General features: G+C 29.9%; 3 protein-coding genes across 5 annotated transcripts; 2 read left to right on the top strand and 1 right to left on the bottom strand.

Moving 5' to 3' along the window:
* Window positions 1-4,992: 4,992 nt before the first annotated feature.
* LOC100804503 (BTB/POZ domain-containing protein At1g03010) lies at window positions 4,993-9,465 on the top strand. Of its 3 annotated transcripts, none has more exons than XM_026126986.2 (4): window positions 4,993-5,329; window positions 6,576-6,642; window positions 7,071-8,270; window positions 8,729-8,861. In XM_026126986.2, exons 1-4 carry the CDS (start codon window positions 5,238-5,240, stop codon window positions 8,741-8,743), a joined length of 1,374 nt encoding a protein of 457 aa, XP_025982771.1. In that variant the 5' UTR covers window positions 4,993-5,237; the 3' UTR covers window positions 8,744-8,861. The 3 variants fall into 3 exon arrangements, with proteins under 3 accessions (XP_025982771.1, XP_006604703.1, XP_014626910.1); XM_006604640.4 differs by having other exon boundaries at window positions 4,995-5,329; window positions 8,749-9,465; XM_014771424.3 differs by lacking the exon at window positions 4,993-5,329 and adding an exon at window positions 5,873-6,449 and having other exon boundaries at window positions 8,749-9,465.
* A 1,073-nt stretch (window positions 9,466-10,538) lies between these two features.
* LOC100787565 (uncharacterized) lies at window positions 10,539-11,152 on the top strand. The gene is made up of 2 exons (XM_003554457.5): window positions 10,539-10,640; window positions 10,763-11,152. The coding sequence occupies exons 1-2, from the start codon at window positions 10,585-10,587 to the stop codon at window positions 10,956-10,958; spliced, it is 252 nt and encodes an 83-aa protein (XP_003554505.1). The 5' UTR covers window positions 10,539-10,584; the 3' UTR covers window positions 10,959-11,152.
* A 3,597-nt stretch (window positions 11,153-14,749) lies between these two features.
* Window positions 14,750-16,034, bottom strand: LOC100803979 (monothiol glutaredoxin-S6). Its single transcript, XM_006604639.4, has one exon. It carries the CDS (start codon window positions 15,486-15,488, stop codon window positions 15,171-15,173), a length of 318 nt encoding a protein of 105 aa, XP_006604702.1. The 5' UTR covers window positions 15,489-16,034; the 3' UTR covers window positions 14,750-15,170.
* Between the last annotated feature and the right edge of the window lie 3,573 nt (window positions 16,035-19,607).

The raw sequence follows: 19,607 nt of genomic DNA, 5'->3' as shown, positions 1-19,607 counted from the left end.
AGTAAATTTTTGGGTAAATTATATTTTTTTAAATATCAGGATCAGTTTATTTTTAAAATTTTAATTTAATTATTGACTTTTTATTTTTTTATGTGATTTCTTTGTAGGCTTTCATTAGTTTTGCTTATTAAGTACTATTTTTATTTTATTTTATATATAGTCTCTTTACATATCACGAATTTTCTATTTAATCTCTTTAAATATCACAAAATTTTCATTTTTCCTCTCATTAATTTTTTAAGTTACATCAATAATTAATAGATAAAAAAAATAGAAGCCTTAGAAATAGATTACATGAGGCTCAGACTTTTTTTTATAATAGCTAAGAAACATCCTTTTAAAAATAAGAGATTTAATGGAAAAAAATATTTTGTAGGACTAAAAATACAATCTAATCGAAATTTTATATATAAAAGAAAATAAATATTTTTAAAATTTTAACAACTTAAAAAATATTATATGCATGGTCATCAACAGGTTGAAATAAATGATAATTACCTATATCGCTTAATTAAATGGTATAAAATGAATATATTGATGATTATAACAGACAAATATTGTGTGTGTGCATGTGTTAAAATATTTTCTTTGATTTTAAATATAAACAACAAAAAATTATTCTATCTACTATTTGAAATGATATTTTTTTTTATAAAATACGATATATAATTTTTCTTATATTCATTATTTTTAGGCTACAAATACCCTTAAAAGAAGAGAGATGATATATTGACAAATAATTAAAAAAGAAAAAAATATTAATTACAAAACATAATTTTGAAAAAGGTATGAATTTAAGAAATTATTTATTATTATTAACTAAACTAACTGTTTTTTTAAAATCTTCATGAATTAAGTAATTAGGTCTTATATATATGAACCAAAACAATATATATTTTGATCTCAATTATAAACAAATTTCTACTAACTTTACTACATTTAATGAGGTTATCTAAAAAATATTTTTCATTTAATTGATATTTTATTTTCAATGAACTCTTTTTATTTTTTATATCAAAATTTAATGAAGGATAATTGAGTAACATAACTTATTTTTTAAGTAGGACTAACAAATTTCTATTAATTGATTTACTTAATTAGTGTGTTTTTTTTTTTTTTTGCTTACAATGAAGACAGGAGTGAGTAAGGGGAATTATTTATTTTTGCACGTATATAATTAATGCATGCTTCTTGAAAAATTCTTATCATAATTAACTTTTTAGTTAATGTTTAAAATTGATGTAAACTTGATTTTCTTTTTTACCAAAGATGTAAATTTGATTAAAACTAGTAATACATACTCTATTTCTTGAAATATGTATTAATTGTATACGTAATAATATCTGAGACGCATATAAGTTATCCATTAAAAAAATGGATAATTTTTTCAATCACAATATTTTTTTATGACAAATATCAAGTTAATTTTTTATAATTACTTATTTGAGTTTTATTTTTGAATGTAAAATAATTTTATATGTACTCTTTTTCTCAATCACAATGTTTTTTTTATGACAAATATCAAGTTAATTTTTTTCAATCACTTACACAATGAAAAAGATTTTTACATAATAAGTGTTATATAAGAAAATAAAAATAAAAATAAGTGTCATTTTAGTTTTAATAAAATATTAACTATCTTTTTCATTTATATTTCTAATAAAATTAATGATAGAAAATAAATTTTATTTATAGATAAATTAATGATAATAAAGTTAATTTGTAAGATTGTTATCACTTTTATGTGTTTGCTAACTTTTGTCAGCTTGGATAAAAAAAACTTAGGACGCTATTTATCATGACGGAGGGATTGCTTTTATTTTTATTTTTCTTTTTCATTTTCTTAAACAGATACTTATATTTTGCCAACCAAAATTTAATATATAATAACATATTTGCTGATCTCAAATGATATTTTTTCTATCAATTAAAATATTTTTTTATAAATTTTCAAAACTTAAAAACTAAATACATGTATTTTTATATTTTAATTTATTTTAATTATATTACTATGTTATATTTTAAATTATTCATATAATACATGAAATAGTTACAGTTCCGGTAAAATGGAGGTGCAACCTACAAAGTACAATCACAAACTAACCGAATATCTTAAATTCAAAGGTAACATGTGTTTTTATTAACGTAGTTTAAGTTTTATATTTCTATATTGATAAATGTAGTCTTTAAGCTTTGAAAAGTAAATAAATTTCATTTTCGTCTCTACTACTTAATCACATTTTTAAAGATTTTTTTTTAATAAAACATATTTTTAAAGTTAAAAGCAATTACTAAATTTGCATTTTTTAAAAGTTCATAAATCAAAGTTATTACTATAAAATTATAGGATCTTGATTGTGTTTGATAGGAAATATACCAACAAAAAGTAAAATTATTTATCAACAATCACGAGTCATAAAAAAATAATAACTTATGTTTCTTAAGCAGGTAATTTAGGTAAAAAAAATAAAATTTATTATTTTTTCTTTCTAAATTTTATTTCAGTGTTCGGATTACCGTTTGGACTATTTAGACATTAATTTGACAAAAGAAATTGATGATCTTGTCATGATGACCAGATAGTCTACGATCATGATTCATCAACAGTTGGTCACATTTGTGATTTATGATAATTACTGCTATGAGCTGATGTATTTATCTAAAGGACTTTTCAACAAGCATTTTCTTTACTAGTTGTTCTTTTTAAATATTGGACAAGAAACCTTAAATAAATTGAATATTGAAGTTATTGGACAAGAAATATTATTATATTTAAATTTTTAATATATTAAATAATTTATTCATTAATGATATAATTAGTATTTTTAATAAAAAATATTTGTATCCTTTAACCAATAATTCAAAGATACTAATTATCACGTGTTTTTATTTAAAAGCAATACCATGTTTTCTTATATATATATATATATATATATAATCTAGTACTCCATTTTTTGGTTTACAAAAATGGCACTGTAGTTAGAACTTAAAATCTCATGTAGACTATCCAAAACAAAGACATTGTAGAAAGATTTAAAATTATTCTTTATTTAATGCATCATGTTTGCTAGCTCTTTATTTAGACATCTATATTGGTCGGGACAATGCACTAAATTTCAATGAGTTATATTAATTATAAAAATCTTGTTTATAACATTTTTATAATATCATCTATCTTATAATTCATCACCTTTTTAAATAAATAATTCATCATATCATCTATCTTATAATAATTAAAAAGAGATATCATAAAACACTGTCGTCGTAAATAAATAAGAGTGATGATGATCGATAGATATTTTATCATTTTAAATACTTATTAGTCTCTATTATTTTATTTTCTGTAGTTTTTATTATATCATTCTGCCTATCATACTTGTATTTTTTTTTTTTTTTTATCATTTCTATATCTTAATTAATACTATCAAATTTAAGTGATGGGGTATCACCAATCAATTTTGAATAAATTGTTTGTCAACTTCAATTGCTACGGCATTGAATAAGCTCCAATCATACACTGTGCCTATCCTACATCAAAATAATTATTCCTTTGCTTCATATTTAGATACTTGTGCGTGGGTCAATAAATAGGTGGGGCTCCGGTTTTTTTAAGGTGTATATGTTTTAGATATTTATTTTTCACCTAACTTTTTTAATTAATTTACACATTCATCCGGTTTACATTTATTGCAGAGGAGAAAAAAGAAACTTAAAAAATATTTTATAAAAAACTATTTTTTTTACATTTCTTAGTTTGTGTACAAAACCCCCCTTAAAAAAATAAAAGTACTATATAATTAGAGATGTTAGTATCATAATTTTTAACACACTCTTTTAAATATATTTTTATTATTAACTAGTTAAATTTTATTAAAAATTACAAAATTTATAGATCTCACTTTTTAGTATTATAATTTTAAATAATTTTCAACTAAAACTGTATAAAAATAACTAATAACAAAGAGTATACTAAAATTAATGTGTTGAAGAATATATGACTGACACTCTTCATTCATCATGTCCTCCATTTTCCTATATCACAAGTATTTATTTCACATTTCTTATTTTTTAGATTTATCTTTTTATTATGTCAAATCAATTATTATATTTATATTTCTGTTTTTCTCTCTCTCAATATGTCAAAATAGTATGGAATGTCTACCCATTTTTAACTTTGAATTTTATATTCTTTTAATCGAAATAAGGTATCAAAATATCTTATCTGAATAATTAAAAAATCACTTCTGGCCTTGACAATGATATATGTTGCATATGTAAATCCTAGATATATAAAAAATGGAATAGTTCTCCATGAGAAAGAAAATAAATAGGTAAAAGAATATGTCAAGTCTTAAACGTCTAGTGTTTAGATAGGAAAACCAATAAGAGAAAAAATAATCCTAAAAAAGGTTCAGGTTGGAGTTTCATAGAAAATATTGTCTATAATGACAGAAAAATAAATAAATTAAAGACGTAATAAGATTGGAAGCTTGTATTAGGACATGCTACGTTACTAGAGTTACTCAAATTTCTTAAACTATTTCTATTTCTCACATTATTAGAGGTACTCAAATTTCTTATACTATATTTATTTCTTTTTATCACACACTTCCCTTTTTCCTTTTCCATCTCTCTCCTCTGTGGTTCTGTTATACTTTTAAATGTTAATTTATACACGCATTTTAGCTGATTAGTGTACTACCACTGATTGCATTAGAACATGCAATCCTACTCATTCTTTTAATTCCCACTTTAGCAAAGCTTTACACATAATATACTTGCTTGTTTTATGCCATGATCTTTACGTGGATATCTTTAGCTAGTACGCCATCATGACAATTCATAAAAGTACTGTTGTTACTCTTGTGGATTCCTGCAATTTCTTAAGACAAAAACCATGTAAAGAAAAGCGAAGGCCACTTATACCTTTCACCGAAAAGTGCGTTTACCTTGATTTAAGATTATAAAGTATGTTTCCAAGTCATATTCTCCATCCTTTTGGCCTGCATGGCTTCATGTGACTTACACTTCACTTCAACTCTCTAGTGACAGAGAAGGAATTAAGAGCCTCAAGAAGTGGTCCTAAACACAGTACAGAATCTGTCAACGCACATAGTTTTTATTCTTTCGCCTCGATTCATCTGATATGGTCCTTTAGACGATAACATAGTCACATCACTAGAAGGGTACAATTCTTTAGAGGGGTTAGTGCTATTTAATTTGCAGAATTATCACACATGGGAGTGGTAACTGTTGGTGAATTGAAGCCCAGCATTTCAGGAAAAAGGACATTTCGTCCAAGTTCAAGCATAAGACATGCCACTGAATGGTAATCTTCTAGTTGGTAACATGTTTTGCTGCATTTAGTGTTGTTGATTGCAACCATACATATGACATGTAGTTGCATTAACGAGGGTGATTTTTTTTCTTTTTTTTCCAATGAACATATTAGCCTTGTGAATCACTAAATGCATGTGGATCAACTGATACTGAATTATTCTAATTGCTAGGAGTTTCGAGTTCAAGTCTTAAGTAGATAACTATTATGCTCAAATGAAGAATTTTACTCCTACCCAGCTTGAGAATGGCTACCAAAAAAAATATTAGTCTTGTAAATCACTGAGCACACATGGATCAACTGATACTGAGTTGTTTCAGTTTAGCTAGTAGTCTTAAGTTGAAATGAAGAATTTTACTCCTGCCCAACTTGAGGATGCCTACCAAAAGAAAAAATCAGTCTTTGGAATCTTAATTTTCTTTTGCCTTGTCTTGCCAGTGTGTTAGTGCATTTCATGTGTATTTCAATTTTCCAAAATTTCTTATCTGACATAGTCACAGCCTGTCCAAATTTATGGTAGAAAACAACACTTTAAGTACATCATGGTATGGGTTAAAACGGTGAGATTGGTGGATAAAGATGCAACATTGAGCTTGATGTAGTGTTTTACCCACCTGACAGCGGTATGGCGCAGCTGGTGAATGTTCAGAACTCATCTGCTGTCAGCAATGTGAACGACAATTAATGTTTGTCTGTCAATTATTCTCGTGCTTTTATTATCTTTAGGCCCAAAATGAGTGAGGAGATGATGTAATAGAAGCTCACCGACTATGTAAAAAATGAAAACCCTTTTGGCTGCACATAGACCAGGACGGGTGTTGACATCAACCTGACCATACTAGAGTGGCTCCAATGTTGATTTCCCCTTCTTATCTTAGATGTTTAATGATTTGCATTCATGGGTTCCACTACTGTGACACAAACTATTAATCCTGAAATATCAATTTGAATTGAAACTCATGTAACCATGTTGTGTCTGCAGTAGTGTGCCTATTTAGTCTTACCTAAGATTTTGACATTGGGAGATTAAGTTGTCTTTTGGGTTATAGAGAGCACATGGCTTGAGTTCCAATTGTTACATTAAATTGCTAACACATGCGGGTAGCTAAAGGTTATTTCATGGTCTTTGATAATTTAATTTTGGTAATATGTATGCCTGCAGCTGCAGTTTTAGCTACATGTTGAAATTTCTTTGTTCTATGACATGTAATGATTCAGCCAGATTTGTTTTTTGCAGGCCAATATCTGACGTCTCTAGTGATCTTACCATCGAAGTAGGAGCATCAACCTTCGCACTTCACAAGGTAAAGGAAACTAGCTGCCACTCTGATAAGAGGTTATACATTCAGCATGGTTTTCTTAGGTGTTCATGAATATTAGGCATTTTTCTGAGTTGATCATTACTTTTATTTTGCCATCAAACATGTATAACCAATAATCTTATACTTTTAGTAGTTTGACTAATTAATCTATGCATCATTAGCACCTTTGAAGAGAATTTCATGCCAAACCTTAGTCCACTAGCATTAATGGCTGATAAGTGGTAACAGAATCATGAACATAACCATGGTATGGTTTTTTAATGGCTTCTACTTATGACTACGTTTAAAACAAGAAAAAGAAAAACTAAGAAAAAGAAGGAATATAAATATATAATTTTGTAGTACCACGAGAAACAGAAAACTGTAAAGATTTTCACCGTGTACTAAAAGTGTAGCAATTTTTGCTCTAGTTTCCTTTGGTTTCTCGGAGTGGGAGAATTCGGAAGCTGCTGTTAGATGCAAAAGATTCAAAAGTTTTACGCATAAGTCTCCCAAATGTGCCAGGTGGTCCTGAAGGATTTGAACTAGCTTCCAAATTTTGCTATGGAATCAATGTTGAGTTCACACTCTCAAATGTGGCTTTGCTACGTTGCACGGCCCATTTTCTTGAAATGACCGAAGAGTTCGCAGAAAAAAACTTAGAGGCCAGAGCTGAAGCATATCTAAGAGACACAGTGCTCCCTAACATATCAAGCACCGTTTATGTTCTTCACTGTTGTGAGGCTCTTCGTCCCATATCAGAAGAAATAAACCTTGTCAATAAGCTAATCAACGCAATTGCGAACAACGCGTGCAAAGAGCAGCTTACAACTGGTTTACTAAAACTAGATCACACTTTCCCTTCTAAAACCACACCAACCATGGAACCAGAAACATCCTCAGATTGGTGGGGGAAGTCTTTCAATGTTCTTAGTCTTGAGTTCTTCCAACGAGTTGTGTCTGTTGTGAAGTCAAAGGGACTAAAACAAGACATGATCAGCAAGATTTTGATAAACTATGCACACGGTTCTCTTCAGGGGATTCGTGTTAGAGACCCCCAAGTGGTGAAGGGAAGTCTTCATGACTTGGAATTGCAAAAGAAACAAAGGGTGGTTGTTGAAACCATAGTTAGCTTACTCCCAACTCACTCAAGGAAAAGCCCGGTTCCAATGGGATTCCTCTCAAGTTTGTTGAAGGCTGCAATAGCAGCATCTGCATCAACTCCTTGCAAATCTGATTTGGAGAGGCGAATTAGTCTACAACTTGACCAGGCAATTCTTGAAGACATCTTAATCCCAACAAACTCACCTCAAAACTCCCACAACACAATGTATGACACAGACTTAATTCTGAGGATCTTTTCTATTTATCTTAACACGGACGAGGAGGATGGCGAAGATAGCGATAACTACATTGATGAAAGCCAAATGGCGTATGATTTTGACAGTCCTGGATCTCCTAAACAAAGCTCAATCATAAAGGTATCCAAATTGCTGGACAGTTATCTCGCTGAAGTAGCACTAGACTCAAACTTGTTGCCGTCAAAATTCACAGCACTTGCAGAACTGCTTCCAGATCATGCACGTATCGTTAGTGATGGACTCTATAGAGCTGTTGACATCTTCCTTAAGGTGAACATTACTCCCATCATGTTCAAGCTTTCAAAGAAGAGTTTATTTTTTATACACTACGAAGAATCTACACATTCAACAAATCAGAAACCATCTAGTTATGACCTTAAATATAATTATTGCAGTAGTTAACTAACTTATCATATATGACAATTTATGATTGAATGATAGTTAAAAAGTGAACAAATTATTTACTCTATGTTGAGAAGTTTAATTTCAATGTACTATCCCTTTGAGAGTTTTACACCATCATCTAATCAGAAATCATAAGAGATATGACTTTTAAGATAATTATTATAAAAAGTTGACAAACTTATCATATCTCACAATTTATGATCGACTGAAGGTGTAAAAACCCTTTACATTAAAAGTGCATGTTTGGTTATTATTTTAATCAGATCTAAAGTATGCATACTATTATTGTTGGTAAACTTGTAGTCACCAATGTTCAACTGCAGTTTGTTTCTTTGTGATAAAGGTTCATCCAAACATGAAGGACTCAGAGAGGTACCGGTTATGCAAAACCATTGATTGTCAGAAACTGTCTCAAGAAGCAAGCAGCCATGCAGCACAGAATGAAAGACTACCGGTGCAGACGGTGGTTCAAGTTCTTTACTTGGAGCAAATGAGGCTTCGAAATGCCATGAATGGAGGGCACAACCAAGTCTTCTTTGGTCAGTTCCCTCACCGTTCAGGAAGCGGTGCAGGGAGTGGAGCCATTTCCCCAAGAGATAACTATGCATCGGTTAGAAGAGAGAACAGAGAGCTGAAGCTTGAAGTAGCAAGAATGAGAATGAGGCTCACTGACTTGGAGAAAGACCACGTGTCCATGAAGCAGGAGCTTGTTAAGTCACACCCTGCCAACAAGTTGTTCAAATCATTTACCAGAAAGCTGAGCAAGCTAAATTCTCTATTCAGGATAAACAGCATTAAGCCAATTGGTGGCAAAGCTAGTTCAGAAACTCGCTTCCCTTTTCCAAAGCGAAGACGCCACTCCGTTTCATGACTACTTAATATGTCATATATGCCATAACGTATGTACAGTATGCATAAACATGGTTGTAATGCATGGCGTGATATTGTGTTTATTTTCCTGTCACTAGTTTTTTGAGTATGTTCCTGACATGCTGTGTTCAGTACTATTGTTACCCTGCTGAACTATTCCAAAATTGGGAACTGATCTGTTTCTAAGTCATCAAACTTTAGTATACAAACATTTCATGTATCAGAATTCAAATTGTACCATCCTCTGCATCAGAATATTAGTATATAAACACTTTATAAGAACTTAACTGTTTATGAGACATTAAATTTTTTGCTACCAATTAGGATCCAAAAGAGTTTGTTGTCACTTGATTAAGGCTTAATAATATAATATATAAGCGTGATGGCCTAGCAATACCATAATTATTAATATGCACATCATTAAGAGATATCTAATCTAAGGAATGAGAAGAGGAAGGGGAAGTAATATACACGAAACAGGTAAAAAAATCATTTTACTGTCCGGTATAATTGACTAGAGTAAAAAACATGTAAATGGTAATAATCATTTCCAACTCCACTTTTACACGCAATAATGTTGTCTTCATCTCTAAGTTCTTATATCACTTACTACATATATTTTTTAGATAAAAAAAAAAGAGAGTCTCTGGACATGACTAGAAACATGAGAATTTTCAGTGCCAATTATTTGCAAGTATCTATAGAACTATATCACCCATATAGGTGGCGTTAGGCAGGAGAAGAGTTTTTTGTTTTTCATGTTTGATATTATACATTTTTAAAAAATAACATTCCTGAAAAATAATATTTTATGGAAATGTTTTTTAGTCAATTTCTCATAAAAAAATTTCTCACATGGAGGTGAGAATCTTATTTTTTGATTTTAATTTTTCTTTTATTATAATAAAAAGATCATGTTATTTTTTTATTAAATTATATAATCCAATAAATAATTAAAATAATCAATAAAAATATCTGTAGTTTTTTAATTCTTTTGAAACTTATTTATAGATTCTTAATGACTAATCAAATAAATTATATTCATTAAAAAAAAACAACATGAATCACATTATTCATGATTATCAGGAATCATAATTTTTCAACATGAAAAAACTTGTTATCTGTCAAACTTTCTCTTAATCCAAACAAAAACATTAAAGGGTCATCCCGTATATCCTAGTTGTTGGGCCATCCTGTGATGCGTTCGAAGCCCAATTAGTGTGGCCCAGTCTGTGCAAAGTAGAAACGACGCCGTACCAAGCTAAACATTTTCTTAGATTAGGATCCTGCGTCTGTTGCAGTGCGAAGAATGAGGTTGTCAATGGCAGGGTTTCGAAGCTCATTGCCCTTTTCTGCACTAATGAGGTAACTAACCCACCTTCTTTCTGCGCAATTTATTGAGCTCTCTATCCTTTACCCGAAGAAAATTATTAGGGTTTAGGATTACGTTCTATCAACATCGATTTCTTGCTTTGTGTCTGTGACAGACAGGTTGAGCAAGAGATGGAAACTGTGATCAAGGTGCTGCAGCCTGGACCCTTGGGAATTATAGAACACAAGTTTTCCGCTGACGAAATTCGCAAGGCTAATGCTACGGTTTCTAAAGCAGTGGCCAATTGGCGAACCAATGCAATCCTCCAAGATAGCAATCACGTTTTAAAAGATTATATTCACAACAAGTGAAGCAAATTTTAGTTTCACCCCCCGAATTTTGACCCAAGGTTACTTCAATTTTCCTTTGGTTTGTGTGTGTGCGCGCCTATTTGTTTAAATGTATTATCGTTATTGAGATGTTTCAGTGTTGTAAATGCTGGTTACTTGATTATAAGTTTGTATAGAATGATTCAATAATATCTGAACTTTGGTATGATTGTTAATTATGTTTACGAGAATTTGATGATGTGGTGTTGGGGTTGGTACACATTGCAAGTAATGTTGATTCATTCGTGAAGGCGACGACAATAATTAGTCTTGCTTTTTGACGATTTGCCCTTGTACAGTGTCAGCATTGTCTTTTATGTCACCTTTTTACGTAATCTCTTCTTATGGAGTAAAATTTGTATATTTTTAGGTACTTTAGTTCTGAAAATTATGTTTCTTCAATAATGGCCCTCTCAGAGAGATAGTTGGATTTGAATCATCTAAAGAAATATCAGTCGATGATGAGAAGATCAATAATTGATTTTCATATACTTGTATTGTATAAGCACGAACATGAAATATTAATATTTAATTTTCTTATTAATGACTAGCTGGAACTGCTTATATTTAATCCTTTAAAGTGAGTTGCTCTTTCTAAAGAAACCAAATCCAATTTAGTTATGTCACAATATCCCTTTTTCGTTGTCCCTGTCTTTTACAAATTCATTTATTTATCGGTTGTCCAGTTTCTCTATTTGTTAAGGATAAGATAAGATGCAAGAAAATGAGACTTGAGAAAGTTTTGTTTGTTTGTGTTTTTCTTCCTCGTGCTTTTCTCTGTTTTCTAGCCAAGTTCTACCCCTTTTACTTTACACAGAATGAGCTAAGCGTCAATTATTGGTAAGCCTTAAAAACGAGTTTCATTTTGGGCATAGTATCAAAATTTAAGTGTTACGTTACTGTTTGATATTTGACAGGAAAGAAGTTCCAATTAGCTGACCAAGCAGTCAGCCCTATGATGAGAAACAATGCAATAAAACACGTCAAAAGTGCACCAAAATTGCTTAAAGAGGCCGAACTTTTGTACAAATCTTTTATCTCGTGTTATCTTGTTTTTCATATGGATTTTCTCTAGCCCACTTTTTAAACTTGCGTCAAGCTTTCGGTGGTTTTGTCAGCTAAAGAAACCACACTGTTTGACATGGAGACGTGTTAGGCGTAGTGAACACTTCTTTTGAACCCCAAGAAGATTCTGGTTCTTCTCAAGTAAACTCTCGTGTACATCAGAACATGTATTGGTTATTCAAACACATACAATGTTAGAACACCATCTGACACATCTTTGTTTAACAATTTTTTGTATACTAACACAGTCTATGTCTTTTTATCCCATAAGACGGCGTATAATATGGACTTGTTCGAAGGTCTCGATCGCGAACCATTTTTTTTTAACACATTTTATCATTAATTGAATTTTACGAGTTTTACTAAAAATAGAGTAGTCTCAGATTTTTTGTCCGTGTTTTGGCTCTGCATCGTGTGAAATTTAGAAGGACTTGCATAATCATGCCTAATATAATGCCAAAAATCGTTATATGGTATTGACAGTACCACGAAAATAGGTTCGTTACTGCGTTTCCGCTCATGTATCCATTACAAGAAGAGAAGGACACTCATACAAGGCAACATGCACACAAGAAGTACTATTTCTCCCATTTTTAGGACCCTCTTGCATTTTTACTGATTTGAGCGCTAAAATACCTTCCACAAACACCTACTCCCGTTCTGAAAAAGAGAACTGCATTGTAGGAAGAGATGAATACTCCATTTTTAAAAGTTCAAAAAATAAACATGCAATAAATGCATTTATTTTTCCATAACTCAATGCTACTCAATCTCTTAATAAATCAAGCTAAAATAACATCCAAATTTTAGTGTTTGCCTTTAAAAAATATATATCTTATTATTATTTTTAGCTAATCATAATATTGATAACAAACAAGATATTTCTCTTCTAACACAATTTATTCCATAAACAAGAAAGTAAAAATATTTTTCTCTCAAACCTAGATTATTTCATAAACAAGGTTAGAATTTGAATCCTAGACTATTTGGTTAATGCATAATCACTTGTATCAATCATTGTTGGTTACATCTTATTAATTTAGTCTAACATAAATTAATTTTATAATTTCATCTTTAATATTTTAAAATTTTAATTGTTTCCTCCACTATTTATTTGATTTTATCAATGTTAAAGAAACACTGTTTCATCGTTGTCTATGTCAAGTCATCTTTTAAGATCATAGCAAGCTTTTCTAATTGATAGTATTTATATAAGAGTGATTAAATTAATAAAAAAAATATATTTTCTTTACCAAAACAAGGTTATATTCAAAATTTAAACAACTATAAAGATACTTTCACAACAAGCATAATTTTTTTCAAGTTTAATTATTTGTTGGCATATACCAACCAGTGTAAAACAAAAATAAAAAGGGACCTTAGCATATGCGCTTCGAGAACTAGTATAGAACACAAAAATTAGTGCATGGCCAGTTCTCGGCATCGCAGTGGGGACTATGGATTCCTCGACAGCGGCTTCTGCTTCAGAATTGACATGCATTTTTTTTTTTTTACCCCTCACCCTGTCTCTCATATTTTAAGGATATCCTATGTATAAAGCTGCAATATGTATGCGAAAAAAAGTTGTGGCTATATTGGCTCCTCTATAACATCTTTGCGTAGAAACTGCTGTTTAATTTCCTTATTATATTGTTAGGGTTAGTTTGAATAAATTTTTTATAAATATTTATACGAGAAAAAAAAAGGTAAAATAAATTAAGTTTGTCTTGTAAGTTAAAATCAATTAAATAGAAATTTTCTTATTTAACTTCTCCAAGAGATAAAATGGTTAAGTAGATTTTATAGAAAAAAATTTAATTGATTTTATCTTTTTATTTTTTTTCCGCTTATAAGAGCATCTACATGATTACTTTAATAAGTTATTTATCTTAGTGGGTCTTATAATTTCATATAGATTTAAATACTTTATACAAATTTCATTTCAATGCTAAAATTACCAAATTGAGTGTTTAACTTAATTTTGTGAGTCTTATAATATTTTAAAAAATAAGTTATTTATGATATAAATGTGATTAAATAACTCCATATCATTTGCTCCAACAGAAAAAAGTTAAGTAACATTGGTTAAAGTTAAGAAATTTATATAAGCACTCGCACAGAAAATCGAAAATATTCTTATTATTTGCAAAAATTTGATCTAAAACAGCACCTTCATTTAACTTGTTTCGATGTATTGCCAACAAAGTGATAAACTATACACGTTTTTAGTAACTTTGACAAAAAGTATTCATATTTAAGAACTCTTTGACGATGAAGCTTCTAATTAAAAAAAATGAAGCACAAATATTAATATTTTAGTCGTACTTTTGTTGGTAAGATAGCTTGTTAAATAATAAAAACACATGCATTGAGAGGTGGTGTGATTTCAGTTCAACCAAAACAAGTGTGAGAAGATTTGTTTAATTTCAAAATTCATGTAACTCAGATAATAGTATACTACTCTGTACTCACACTCAAACATATATACACTCACTGAATACTTTAATCTAACAACTGTAAAATTTTACAACCTAGGTCAATATAATAATGTTAAAGCTTGTGATTGATGCCGTCAATGTTAGAGTTTCTTTGAGTAGTGTTTAATGATGCTATTTGACATTTTGAGAAAGAAAAGAGAAATATAAATATGATAAATAATATAGTAAAAAACAGAGGTAGAGAAAAATAAAGATTGTCAAATGCTTGTTTATAATAGATAAGTGTCCATATATCATTATTCCATTAGTATTATTTGCATGTTGTTGATTATACATCTCTTGCATAGAAATAGCATCTCTGAAATTGATATAGTACACCTAAAAAATTTTGTTTACTAACCTCACTTAAGAAACGTCTGTCCACAGGACTCAAAAATGGATTATTAATAGGTGATTACATTACATGACATGGCCATCATCATATATGGTTAAAGCATAGTTTGCAATATACAAAACAAACAGTGCTGTTCTGCTCCACAAAAACAGAAGACAGAGAAAAATGGAGAATAGAACACAAGAAGCATGGCTAGAACTAGAAGAAGCTCTATACTAAACCGCCTCACACAGCTTTGAGAAAACTAGAACCTCTTATTTGATCTCATAGGGATGATGAGTTTGGAACTTTGCATAGCTACCTACTCCAGATAAAGATAGCTTTAGCACCGAGAAGCAATTGGGCAAGCTTGTTTTGAACGTTGAGTTTGATGACTTCATCAGCACCACCTATGAATTGCTGTCCTATGAACACTGCAGGCACACTTGGTTTGCAACCTAGTTGAATGAGTGCTCTCTCTACTTGCTGACCACTTGGCATTTTGTCAACCTCAATAATTGTAGGGCTGGCACCAAAGCTGCATATGAGAGCCTTCACGGTGTGGCTCATGCAACATGTGCTCTTGCTGAAGATCACCACTGGCTTATCTGCAGTCAATGTTGTTAACACATCCATTGCTATGCTATAATTGGGATTTGGAGGGTTAATTACTAGAGGGACCAAGAGTTGGGGAACTATGTGATTTAAGTGAAATGAGGAATTTGGTTTGATTTGCTACGTGGAACTTGAGATCATGTGGAGTTCTATTTATACAGGTTGCAGATGGCTTATTCTCGGAGATGGGATTGGGTAGTTCCACATAGAGAAGAATAAACATATACCTATCTATCTGATAAAAAAATAAACATTAAAGTTGTGTGTTCCAATATATATTTGAGTTGATGAAAAAGAATGATATGATATTATTATGAACGAAGTGATATAAAATATGATACATTGCATTTCAATTTAATCCAATCAATACTCCTCTTTTTCTTTTTGGTATGTTGGAGTTGCCTCCATAGAGGTCTATTTAGAGAATGACTATCAGCATGTATGTGTATCCATTTCAAACTCACGTTGGTAGCAAAAAGCATCCCCATTCCCCACCCTTGCTTTTGCGTTCAGTTTGCGTTGCACCATTGAATTTGCTTCGGAATTTGTGCAACAAGTTTGACGGAAAACCAATCGAACATGTACTATATAGGCCTAATTTTCAATCAATTCTTTCTAGTTAGAACTACTTAACTAATCCTTAATTCTTAAGTGTTATTGTGCTAAAAGCATCTATGATGGGAGATGCTTTTAAAATTTCTTAAGCAAGGAACCTCATCATTTGAGAGAGTCTATGTGACATTGCAGGTTTCTTCATAGTAAGAACAAATTCTTATATATAATAAACCACTTGTTAACATCTAAAAATGATTTTCTTTTCATCAACTAGCATCAATCAATATTAAGTAAAAATAAAAAAATATAAAAGTGTGAGTTTTTGTGAAAATCACAAAAAACAAGAAACTCACTTAAGAATTTGCATTAAAAATAACTCACTTAAAAATTTGCATTGGAAATATCTTAAATGATTTTTCTAGACAAGGTTACTTGTTAACCAATTGATAAGTACACCAATTTGTCACAAATAGTAAAGATTAATACGGAAGTTCGAGTGTCAAGTCTACAGAGACCTAACATGTCTACCTACCCTTATACAATTTTAATGATGTTCTTTATTGAATGTTTTTCCAATTTCCACCTCACATCTGCTAATATACTCAACCGAGATCCCTCACTAAAGAGGAATTTATATATCCTCTCTCAAATCCTTTTGCAAAGACAAAATAATAAACAATAAACAACATTAAATAAAGAGATGCTATATAGGGTCACAACAAAATCATGCTATCTTTAGCAATGTAATGTTGAGATGTTCTTTCCCACCCAATTAAGGGGGTTTAGCCATGGGAGGTTTTACAATTCAAAGGCTAAGAGAGTGCTAAATGACAAGTAACAAACAAAAACAAGGGGGAGAATGGCTAAGAAGAAGATTCTTCCGCCTTGACTTCCTTTTTATAAGGACCTGAATGGACTTGAACTTGATGCAAAATTTTTTTTTTATTTATCTTTTTTATATCTTTTCGATCTTTTTTTATATCTTTTCGATCTTTTTTTATTTTATTTTAATATTTCCTTTTCAAATTTACAAATCATGAATAAAAAAAATATCAATTCATATTATTTAAGTAAAAAATAACTGCTAAATAAATATCTTTAAAAATATTTTCAATATATTTTTATTATAAATTAACAGTTATCATTACTTATCTAACAAAAAGGAGAATTTCAAAAGATTTAAACTTACCTGTAAAAAAAGTTTATTTGACATCTTTAACCGCTTGCATCATATCACTAAAAGTATAAACAGTTATTTCACATTTTTTATTTCTCTTCCTTTTCTTATATTATATCATTTATTATATTTATATTTCTTTCTTTTCTATCACATAATATCTATTAGCATATAAGTTTCCAAAAAGTATTATTCTCCGTCGTATGATATATAGTTTAAACAATGAAAAAATGATAACTTTATTTTATTCTATTCCTTTTTACTTCATTCTGGTTCATCCAATTTTACCTATCATTACATAGCTATGTTAGAGAAGGCTTAGTTTAGATTAATTTTTAACGTATAAAAACTTTTCAATTAGAGTAAATATTTAATTTATAACTTCGAAAAAAAGTTTTGATTATACATGTTCACAAGAAGGTTAAATGAAAATGATTCCGATAAAGATTATCTTATTTGTTTTTTTAATAATATTTATTAAAAAATTATTTAAATTATTTTAAAACCATATATATATATATGTATATTCACTTAATTTAAGCCTTTAAAATAATTTACTTACCAGTCTCGCATTCTGACCTGGGGCCTAAATAGCTCTAGTCTCTTACCCAAGAAGATACGAAAATGCAAATATAAGATCATCGTTTTTCATATATCATAATTATATGATATCCTGATTATTTTAAAAAATCGCTGTAAAAGAAATGATTTAATAAATTTTATTTATAAATCTTATTTTAGAATAATTTGTTATTATTATAAATATTTATTAATTTTATTAATGATTAATTTTTATTAAAAAACTCACTAATTCACGATTTTTTTTCACCTGCCGTTTGGGTGCACACACGGTTCCAGGCTATTTGCCCACGCGCTGCGACTCCTGTCACGTGCTGCCACTCGCTCTCTCCTGTCACGCACGCACTTAATTAAAATGTAAAAACAACAAGGATACACACATGCTTTGACCTCCATGTTGAATAAAGGAAAACGAACGAATGGAAGAGAATATCGGAGAAGAAAAAAGAAAAATAGATAAGAAATATGGTATAAAATAAAAGTAGAAATAAAAATGATCTGATTGAAGAGAAATATCTGAATTAAAATAATTTGGTGGGTAATTTTTTTTTAATATTAAGTAAAAATATATTATTATTATTGTCATGTGGTAGGAAAAGACTTGCAAGTTCATCACGTTGAATTTAGAACAACAACATGCAGACTACAATTTTCTCACAAATCTCTTCATTCTAGTGTGGAAAATTTTCTCTATGGGTCTCATTAGTTTTTTTAAAAATTTCTCTGCTATTCGTCGCAAACAAACCCCTACCATCCCCGTATTTCTTTGTCTTTCCTTGCTCTTCTCACGCATTTGATCACAACCAAAATACTCCTAAAGGAGAATTGTCAATGTGCAATTCAATCTTTTAACAAAAATATATACAATCTTAATTATACTATGTATTTTTTAACTCTTACAATTCAACTATATTGATCTAACAATTCAACTATTGATCTAGTATGTCATGATCGAGGTCTAATTTTTCAAACATTGGACTAACAATCCTTAATGAAATATTCTTTTTCAACTATTTTTTTTTAAATTTAAATTCAAGACCTTATTTAAAGAAATCATATCTAACATTCCAACAATTATTATTTTGATTAATGGCTGGTTGGTAATATAGCACATTTTTATGATAAGATTGAGATTTAAAAGAATAAACGATTAAATTTTAAAACTTACCGTGTCAAGTTTTTTTTTTCCCGTTAAAGAGGATCCTTTTCTTCGATACAGCAGAAGATTTTAGGATATTATATAGCAATCTGAATACAGCCTCGTGAGGAGGACATGTGTTTGCGATGTTTGTCTGTCTAAACTCCTTTTTGATTCATATGATAAAAAAAGACAAGAAAAAAAGAATTGCTTAACAAAACAATGGATTCCCGAATTCACGAGAAACTCACGGTTGATATAGACAATGTATCCAACCCAGGTTCTTGACCATATTAACTGTGACGGTCACCTTTATTTATTTTTTTTCTCCATGATATTTGTGTAGAATATTAACCGGCTGAAGAAGAATCTGATTACCATTTTAGTAAAATCTTACTTCTCAATTATTCCGGGAGTAGGATAAATTATATCAAACTCTGAGACTTTTTTCCTTGGACATGGCAAGGAATTTAATTAATCACTAACACATTAAAAAGTTAACATAGGTATATCATAATTTGACTACCCTCTTCTGTTTTTGACACGACAGAGGAGTCGGGTTTATCCAATCGACAAGTAGCAACTTGTTATGTTTTCACAAGATTCGCACCAAAAACCGAAAGCTGAGTTGAAACTTGAAAGATTAGGAAAAAAAAAATCTTATCTATTTATTTTGTTTGGGCAGATGCTA

The sequence above is a fragment of the Glycine max genome, chromosome 19 (assembly GCF_000004515.6).
Source record: "Glycine max cultivar Williams 82 chromosome 19, Glycine_max_v4.0, whole genome shotgun sequence".
Classification (NCBI taxonomy): Eukaryota; Viridiplantae; Streptophyta; class Magnoliopsida; order Fabales; family Fabaceae; genus Glycine; species Glycine max.
The sequence above is the reverse complement of the archived record's forward strand: the minus strand, read 5'-3'. Positions and strand labels throughout refer to the sequence as shown.

Coding starts and splice junctions, on each gene's coding strand:
- LOC100804503 (XM_006604640.4), top strand. CDS start 5,238: ATGGGAGTGGTAACTGTTGGTGAATTGAAGCCCAGCATTTCAGGAAAA. Junction 6,643..7,070: donor CAACCTTCGCACTTCACAAG/GTAAAGGAAACT, acceptor TTTTTGCTCTAG/TTTCCTTTGGTTTCTCGGAG. Junction 8,271..8,748: donor CTGTTGACATCTTCCTTAAG/GTGAACATTACT, acceptor TTTGTGATAAAG/GTTCATCCAAACATGAAGGA.
- LOC100787565 (XM_003554457.5), top strand. CDS start 10,585: ATGAGGTTGTCAATGGCAGGGTTTCGAAGCTCATTGCCCTTTTCTGCA. Junction 10,641..10,762: donor CCCTTTTCTGCACTAATGAG/GTAACTAACCCA, acceptor TGTCTGTGACAG/ACAGGTTGAGCAAGAGATGG.
- LOC100803979 (XM_006604639.4), bottom strand. CDS start 15,488: ATGGATGTGTTAACAACATTGACTGCAGATAAGCCAGTGGTGATCTTC.